The 9,440-nt window shown below is 42.8% G+C and overlaps 1 protein-coding gene across 4 annotated transcripts in view; it reads right to left on the reverse strand.

The window, feature by feature from the left end:
* The window catches only part of FAM114A2 (family with sequence similarity 114 member A2), a 35,958-nt gene extending 26,591 nt beyond the window's left edge, over nucleotides 1-9,367 (reverse strand). For 3 of the 4 annotated variants that reach the window (XR_006416675.1, XR_006416677.1, XM_044450975.1), the window contains exons 1-3: nucleotides 9,203-9,367; nucleotides 4,784-4,992; nucleotides 1,878-1,977 (exon numbers count right to left, since the gene is read on the reverse strand). Coding sequence is in view for 1 of the 4 variants with exons in the window: in XM_044450975.1 (XP_044306910.1) it covers nucleotides 1,878-1,977; nucleotides 4,784-4,978 (295 nt within the window). In the remaining 3 variants the exon portion in view is untranslated. Of the gene's footprint in view, nucleotides 1-1,877; nucleotides 1,978-4,783; nucleotides 4,993-5,216; nucleotides 5,306-9,202 lie in introns of all 4 variants that reach the window. The other variant, XR_006416676.1, reaches the window with a different exon arrangement.
* Nucleotides 9,368-9,440: the final 73 nt, after the last annotated feature.

Consider the following 9,440-nt stretch of genomic DNA (forward strand, 5'->3'; position numbering starts at 1 on the left):
TCTGCTGCTTCTGCTTCTTCTTCACATTCCTTTTTCTTATTTTTGGCTCCCTTTAAATTTAGCCAGATGCTTTCAATGGGGCTGCTAAGTTCCTCTTCTTGTATTTCTGTGCAGATACATGTGTCTCTTGCATGTAGTGCAACTCCACCTCCCTTCTGTCCTTTCTGTTTTTCTTGGACAGGTTGATCCATCAATTGTAGAATTCCAGCCATGTGAGTCTTCCCACCAAGTTTCAGTTATTCCTATAAGATCCTAATTGCCCTTGTGAGCTCAAGTTCATGTCATTTCTGGGCATTGGTGTAGAAGTTCATTCTCGCTGTGCCCTGGTTTTCTTCCTATGCTTTTTTTGGGAGACTGGTGTTGGGCCCTGCTTGAGGTTTTTTCTCTGCTGGAATATATAAGTATTTGCCAGGTGATGGTATGCCATGCTGCACATCTCCCTCCCTATAGGTTTTTAGTTTAAAGCTCTCCTGATGACGTTTTTCATGTAGTGACCAAACATCTGCTTCCCGTTCTTTGTGAGGTGCAGCCCATCATTTGCCAATAGTCCACCTTCCAGGAAGCTTAGCTTGTGTTCCCAGAATTCAAATCTCTCTTTACATTATCACCATCGTAGCCAGTCATTCACTTGAAAGATTTTTCTTTTCCTAACAATTCCTCTTCCACGTACTGGTAGGATTGAGAAGAAGACTATCTGGGCCCCGTTATATTTTATTTTCCTCCCTAGAGCTTCGGAGTCTGATGTTATTTCAGCAAAGCCTCTCATGGCAGTGTCATTAGTTCCCACATGGAAGAGAAGGAAGGGATATTTGTCAGTGAGTCGTAAGAGTTGTGCGAACTTGCAGGTTATATCTTTAACCAGCATACTTGACAATCCTCTGGGTCACCATGACATAAGTATTTTTCCATCCTGCGCAAGAGGGAATCTCGCACAATGAGCATTCTTCTCCTTCTCCTTGCAAACTTTGCTATCCTTTTCCTTGCTTGATTGGTCTTTTGTCTCTTTTGCAGAGTTACCCAGTGTGTCATGTAGTTCTTTCACAGTGGGTTTCTCACACGTCTTTTCCTCAAGTAACTTGAAGTGGTTCAAGAGTTCCACTGCTTCCATGGGTGCAGAGTGTTTTCTAGGTCTTCTGCATCTAACTGTCCCTCTGTTCCAGTGAGTTTCCTCATTTTCCCTTCTCTCAGGGTTCTCTTCTGCTGCCTCAGCCTGCTGTTGCTCTTTCTGCTTCTGGACTACACTGACCTGTTGCAGCTCCTCCGCTCTGTCTAGAAACTCTTCACTTTCTTTTACTGTCCGAGGGTAGGCACTCACTGCTCCTGTGCTCTCGCCTTTTCCTGTAATGCGGTACTAGAGTACAGCAGTTGCAATGGTTGCAGGCCACCACTGTGGAGTCTCCCTGGTGCATTGTTTGTGCCACCATGTGCGGGGAGGAAGTAAGGTGAAATAAAGGAAAGAAACAAGGAGGGGGGAGATAAAATGTTAGGGCCCTCCCCCTTGGCCTCCTCCACCAAATTGCTCTCCCTGTTCACTTGATCCCCAGGATCCTGGCTGCTTATATCCCAGAAGCCCTAGACCAGGTGGCAGTTTGCTCTGATGTGCTCCACTTGGAGTCAGGAACCAGAATGAATCACCTCACCCACACAACTGCTGCTAGCTGATCAGGCCACTCCCCTTCAGTTAATCAGCAATCAGCTAATCCAGAACTTCTCTTCAACTGACTCTTAGAAAATAAAAGACTTTAAGCTGGGCTAGTGCAGGCCTGTCTCTGCCTCGCCTCGACTCGCCTCTGCCTGCCTCTGTCTCCTCCACTACAACTCCTCCTCCTATTTGATTTTGACTGAAACATCTACTACATAATTTTTACAAGTCTTACCTACAGTAGCAACCGTCGCAGAAGCAGTTGAGAGGAGTGATTTTCCCCAGCTTCCCCAGTATCCCCATCCTGTTTGTGACTCCTTGATGACATTGGAGGCCTTTAAGGGGGGGAAAGGAAGTGACCAAACTTTACATTACATCTCTGGGATAAGATGTTCTTGTTCATTAACGGTACAGTGTAATACATACCTTTACATAGTGTAATACATACCTTAGACAGAAAAAAATCCAACAGTTCCCAGCTTCTCCCAACCACCTATGCCTCTTCCTGTCGAAATACACATAGGACTGCACCCTAATCTTATTTCCAGCCAGGAGAATGAAGTCAGGAAATATATATATTTATAATGCTATCCTATACTTGTTTTACACTATGAAATAGCAATATATGTTTGATTGTTAGCTGGCTTAGACACTTAGTATGGAAAGACTAGATAAAAATTTAACTACCAAATTGAGTTGTATATGGTGGTATGCAGCTCTCAAATTAATTATCATAGTATGTGAGAAATTAATTCCATTTTCAAGTTACCTGTTTGGGTGCAGCTCTTTTCTTGATTTCTTATGAATTAATTTGTTTAGGAACGCCACATTCCAAACATATGTATACCAACCTATGAGCAATGGCGCACAGGAGAGTCCTGATATAAAGCAATACTAATTTTGTAGTTATTAAACCTGCAATCTATATCAAATAATTATTTGCAATAGTATCATTTAAGTATTCTAAAATAATTCAGAAAAAATAATAAAAATGGGATTTTTTCCAGTAATTTCTGAAATTTGATTCAAGAAAGACTCATAGGATAGCTATACAGAAAGGAACAGGATGACAGATCTCCCAGAGCTTTGTGGGACAGAGACCAAGATTGCCTCATTACAAACCCTTGCTGTTTTTATATTACCACTGATTGTGTGCCGCTATTTCCACCATACATTGCTCAAAGTGATATACAGTTGGAAAGAAGAGTGATAGGCTGAGCAGATAGACAGCAAAGTTGAGAAAGTAAACAATGGAGTTCAAATAGTTTAGGGAACATATTGACATTGATTTGCATGAAATGGTGGTAATTTGTATTCCACTACTACTTTGAATATTCAGCCTTTGATAAAGTACTGCTACAGGGCAAACTGGACACTACAGATTAACTGTGGGTTAAACAGTTAACCCACAGTTAACCCACAGTTAACAACCCACAGTTCATAGAATCATAGAATAGTAGAGTGGAAAGGGGCCATGAAGGACATTGGGTCCAATCATTTGCTGTTGCAGGACAGCAAGTTGCACCATCCCACTCAGGTGGCTGTCCAGTTTCTTTCTGAAGGTCTCTAGTGTGGGAGAGCCCAAACCTCTCTAGGCAGCTGGTTCCACTGCTATAGTGCTCTGACAGCGAGGAAGCTTTTCCTGATATCTAGCCCGAAAATGGGTTGTCGCAACTTGAATTGATTATTCCGTGTCCTACACTCTGGCATCAGCAAGAAGAGATCTTGACCTTCCTCCTTGTGACAGTCTTTAAGGTATTTGTAGAGGGACATCATGTCCCTTCTCAAGGCTGAGAAGAGAAGTTAACCTATAGTTAGAAATTATGTTAACTGTGGGTTGTTTAACCTATGATTCACCTATAGTATCCAGGTTCATATGGGACATAGCAATCCCTAATTGGATTATGAGCATTCGGAAAGGCTGCAGAATACACCCAGGAGAAGCTATAGCAAATGGTGGGTTAATTACATGCAAGCAGACTAAAATAAGGTAAGGCAGTGCTTACTGAGAAGAAGGCCTTTTCAGTGGCGATACCCCAGCTGTGCAATATACTCCACAGAGAAGCTCACCTGGTGCCTACACTGTGCCCTTTTCAGCAGTAGGTGAACAAATTTTTCTTTTGTTTTTTAGTCCTTCAGTTTTGTGTTTAAATGTGGTGTAGTTTGTTTAGATCTCTGCACTGCTACTGGTTTTTACTCTGGTTTTACTATGCATTAAACTTCTAGAGGTTTCACATTTTATCATGCTGCATTTTGGGGTTTTATCTTTTGTGAACTGCCCAAAGTGTTCCAACTAATGAACAGTACTGAAATATAATGAATATAATAAGGATATAGAAGCAAGCTAGGGTGAGTACAGAAGAGATGCAGCAACATCAAAATGAAAAGGCCTTTTCAGGCTGCAGTTCTATATACATACATATATAAGTATGTTATCTCTTTGAGTCTTACTTCTGAGAAGACATATATAGAAGTCACTGCTGCTTTTCTATTCAGATACCTCCAAGCACTGAATAGGTATTAACCGTTATAGACTTCTACAGTTTCACCAAAGCAAGCAAGCAGAAGCGTTCCTTTTCTTTACATGAATACTCAGCAGGAAGCCACAACGACACTCTCCATAGCTGCATCCCCACCTTCTTTACATGGGGAAAGTTGCCCATTTCCATCTTGCTTCTCCATGACTCAGGTAGCCCCGAGATTACAAATATAACATAGGAACAAAGGAAACTGCTGTAGATTGAGTCAGACCATCAGTCCGTCTCGCCCAGTACTACCTACACAGACTGTCAGCAATGGCTCCCCAAGGTTTCAGGCAGGATTGTTTCCCAGCTCCACCTAGAGATGCCAAGGATTGAACCTGGGACCTTTTGCATGCAAAGAATGCCTCTCACCACTGACCCATGCCCCCTTCCTAATATCAGTGATGCATTCATGCACCCTTCCTAGTATCAGTGATGCATTGTTTCCATGCACAGAGAACTTATAAAACACAGCTGTATCTTCCCCCTACAGTTCTATGACAGTATGTCATGTTCACTGCATCTGAAGGGACCCTCTCAGTTTCTAAGTCTTGCTATCAAGTGTACTCGGTTGAAGCCATGAACACCAGGAAGTAAGCTAAAATTTAAGCACAAATACCTGCACATTCTGGCCCAGTGGCTCTTGTGAAACAGCAGCATTAGTGGTTCTGGCTTCAGGTCTCTTCCGTGTCATAGCCACAGGCCCAGCTGCTGTGTCATTAGTTTCAGCAGGTTCAGCCTCCTCTGTCTTCTGATCATTTTCTTTGGGCTCATATTTATCTTCTTGCAAGGACTCGCTATCCTTCTGGGACATGACCAGAGCCTATCCTAGATTTATAAAGAATTATTGTTAATCATACAGCCTAAGCCTATTCAGTTCCAGGCATATATCCCTAGAGCTCCGAGTAAAACTAGGCTGTCATTATCATTATACTTAATTTTGTCTCTATACTGCCCCATAGCCAAAGGTCTCCGGACAGTTTAGAACAGTACAGGATAAATTTTAATTAATTAATTAAAGGTACAAATAGCAAACATTTTACAACAGCTACCTTTTATTTGCGTGGTTTACTGAGCTTTTCTGAGCCCACCGCGCTCCTAGTCTGTCCTGGCATGTTGTCTGTCCTGGGAAACTGGAATGCTGCAAAGCAAAAGTATCAGCCTCTAGCTTCATCTTTGTTTCCAAGTATGCCTCTGGGCTTCAAGTCTTCTTAGAAAATAAACATGGTGAGTGGTCGGGCTGCAGCCCAGTGCTTTGTTTTGAAGCATGCCCAACTGCCCATAAAGAAGAGAGAGGCAGGCTGGAGCTGGCAAGGAAAGAGACATGTGTTTTGCCTGGGGGTTCTCTTTTTTTTTTTTTTTTTGGGGGGGGGGCACGTTAGCTTGTTTTGTTCCTTTCTTTTGCTATGGTATGGGTTCTATCTGGTTTTCTTTGGTGTGGGTCCGTATTTCTCTGAGCATTACTAGTTGGCCTTCCATGAAATGGATATACTCTGCTTGTGGTGGCAAATATGTAAGTTGCAATTGTGGCTCAGACCCACACATCTGCTTTGTACTTAATTTCTTGGCCAAGCTACTTGTCCCTAAGCTTTATCAGTATGCTATGAAATGTGTGCTGCACCAGAAAGAGTGGTTTTGTTCCGGAACCCAGAGCCCACCACTTCTTTATACTTAAGCTTTTGGAAAAGTAAGATACTGTTCTTTGAGTCTCATCTTTTAGCCTTCTGAGAAATATGTGTTTCATAGTGGCCATTTTGCTAGCATGCTCACAACTCTCAAAGTGTGCCCTCTGTGCTCAAAAGCTTGGGGAATCCTGAGCAAAGCCATGTCGCATGTATCTTCTTGCTCCAATGTTGACCCTGGAAGCCCATGTACAGCTGCCTTTACCCAGATTAGGGTGCCATGACAGCTACAATATTTTTGGAGAAGGCATATACTTTAGGTAGATCATCAAAGGACTACTGCAGGGAATACAATATGGGGCTGCCTTTGAGAAGTGCCAGAAGCTTCAGCCAGCAGCAGCAGAGTACAGGGAGCATGACATCCCAACACTTAAATAAGTGCATTGTTTCCCTATTTGTTTCCAGGCCCAGTTTAACATGCTGGCTATGATCTGTCAATCCTTATGTGGCTTAGGACCACGGTTTCCAATAACGGTTTCTTTTTCATATGAACCTATTTGCTTATTAAGATCAGCTAAGGAAGTCTTCATATTAGTTCCAGTTTATTTGGGATAAAACTTTCTCCTTTGCCTCTGTAGGAACTTCACGTGTTCTTACATCAAGTGTTCTTTCCCCCTCATGTTTCACCTACCACTGTTTTAAAATTGTTATATTTCTGCCATCAGTAAAGTGGATTTTCTGGAAATGCCTGAAATGGAATATTTTAAATTAGGCTAATTTTTCCAGGGTTTTTACATCAGAAAATTTAAATTAAAATTTCAGTTTCCACTGGAAATTTACATCATAAAACCTTTGTAGGATGATCTAATTAAGCATGTTTACTAAGTAAAAGTAAAATAAACAGCAAAATTAAATGAAATAACCACATTGATCTTTGTGAATGTGAATAAATTACCTGAAAAAATATTAATTATAACTTTGAAACAGCCAAACTTGTCTAATACTGTATTTGCAACTGCCACACATTTATTTTTACTAATGAACCTATGAAAGGGAAATTTCTCCACTGAAAAATAAAGCACTGGAAGATGTACAGCCCCACATGAATGGCTAGCATTTATTCTGTATTATGTATTTTACCATTCCAGTAAGCCACTTTGAATGATACATGAGAAAAAAGGCTATAAATATTTTAAATAAACAAATCATAAATCTAACAGTCTACAACTCTTGGAACACTGAGGCCCTGAGCAGCTTTGATCCTTCCTCTCCATGTGAGCAGTAACATCATCCCAAGGGAGGGTCACATCAAGATTCCCTGACGCAACCCACACTAAATATGACATGAGTGGGGGAATGCCAGCAGTACCCAGTCTTCATCAAAAGCAAAGATGAGGAAACGAGAGGTAATACCAGCAGCACTACCTTGCCACTGGAGGGAAGATGCCAGCCTAGTATTCTGTAAACTGGTCAAGGCAATGGGCCTGTTCACATGGTCACAAAGGGGAAATAAGCCATGCTGCTTTGTTTCCCATGCTGCACATGCCAGGGAATTTGCATAATTACCATCACTGCTTGAACCCAGTAAGGATGGCTTGTTGCCACAGTTAGCAAACCGACCCACGGCCCTTCAACAGCCGCCATGGTTTATTTCCCCCTCTGTGATGGTGTGAACCTGGTTAGTATAGATTCATCGTTCCAAGTCCAAGAATGAGAGGTCCCCCAATTTTGAACGAGAAAAATATTGTGCCTGAAATAAAACCTACTAACTACAAACACAGTCAATGGGCTGGGGCTTTTGTGAGGACCTGTGTATATAAGATTACCACACTAACCCAAAGTGTATGTTCTAGATAAGGATGCTAATAACAACTGTCATAAAAATTAATGTTATCTGTATTTATTGGATTTGAATCCCACCTTTTTCTCATTCAAGGAACTTAAGGTGGCTTACATAATTCTCCTCCTCCTCTCCATCTTATCTTCACAACAACACCCCTGTGAGGCAAGTTGCGCTGACAGTCTGTGCCTGATCCAAAGTCACCCAGTGAGCCTCATGCCCAACTGGGGACTAGAGTCCCCAGTCCAGCACTCTAACCACCACCCCCCGCACCAGCTCTCTATTCAATTATTTAATTTGCTTCTCTTTATTAATATGTTTGTAGTCTTCCTTTTCCCATATACAAAACCTATTTACTGTGGCTTGAAATAGAGAGCATTATTACAGTAACCATTCACACACAGAGCCTTTTGCAGAATCCTGTTCCGGTATCTGCCAGGTCCCATCTTTCCATACCTTCAGGTGGGCCTTAAAGACTATTACTGAATGAATTTACTGGGTGTCAATGAGCAGATGGTGTTACTAGCTGCATAAGTTTTTACATACTTAATTGTTAAGCTTTTCTATTTTATTCTTTTAACCATTTCATTTTTTAATATTTTTTATTTAGTATGCCATGATGGAAGAATACAAAAGGCACTCCTGAAAGGCAGACAATCCATCTATTTAAAATCATAATAATTTACTTTGCAGTGCCTTTTGCAGCCAACACAATAGGATCATCCTAGAATATACTATTTTTCTTCTATTAAAATCTGCGGTGTCACATCAATCTGATGCCCTTCAAGGCTCCCTTTCTTTTCTTTTGTATGTTGGCAGGACACACTACAGTTTCCCCCCAACTTTTGCTCTTCATATGCATTGCCATTATAACCTCACTTGTGCACCTGACCTCTCAGCCTAGAGTTACTGGGTTAATGTATCAAATGATATTGGTATGTTAGGCATTGAGGAAAACACTGGAGGCGTGTTTTCTGCTCAGAAAACTTATGGGGGAGGGGGGAAGGCAGAGGGAGAAGAAATGGCATGATGCAATGGGAAAAGGGTTATTACAAATGACTGTTAAAGACATATATACCAGGACTTGACACCAAGACCACCTGGTTTAATCAAGTCAAATTCAATAGAAGAGGACGGGAGTTCATGCCAAGCTGGATTAGGACAGCGGATGGCTGAAGATGCTGCTTTCTCCATCACAAGAAACATTCTCCACGACTGCGCCTCGTGGAGCAGCTGGAGGGGGAGAGCAGGACAGCACGAGAGACACCCGCTCACCCGTGACGGACTCCAGCCGCTCTCGCAGCTCCCTCGCGATCGGCGCCCAGCCGGTACCCCAGTCCACAGGCTCCGCGGTCGGAGGGCAGCAGCCCGTCAGCAGTGCGGGTGGGGCACTGAGAGTGCACCCCGATAAAGCGACAGCTCATCCCGAAGGGGAAGCTTTGAGCCATTCTCTGCCGTACACTTTAACTTTGGGGTGCCTGTTTGACAGTTTCTCTCCCCCTCCAATAATTTTCTGAAGATTTGGAACAGGATTTGCAAACGCAGCAGAACATTAAAAAGTAAAAGTGTCACTTACATAGGCAACGAATGAGAGTATGCAACTCGGGGCCCAACAACCCTCCTTTTGTCCCCTACAGGGAGGGCTCCCACCAGGCCTTCGTCCCGCGACAGCTTCCCCTCAGAGCCAAAGCCACGTCTAAGCAGCGGTAAACACGCCCGCCCCTGCGAGCCCAGTCGCCTGCTCCTCCACACCATAGAGGCGACCGGGCAGAGCGGGAGCAACCCGGAAGAACGGGCCTGCTAGCGGAAACGCG

The sequence above is a fragment of the Varanus komodoensis genome, unplaced genomic scaffold (assembly GCF_004798865.1).
Source record: "Varanus komodoensis strain SLA01 unplaced genomic scaffold, ASM479886v1 scaffold6_1, whole genome shotgun sequence".
Lineage (NCBI taxonomy): Eukaryota > Metazoa > Chordata > Lepidosauria > Squamata > Varanidae > Varanus > Varanus komodoensis.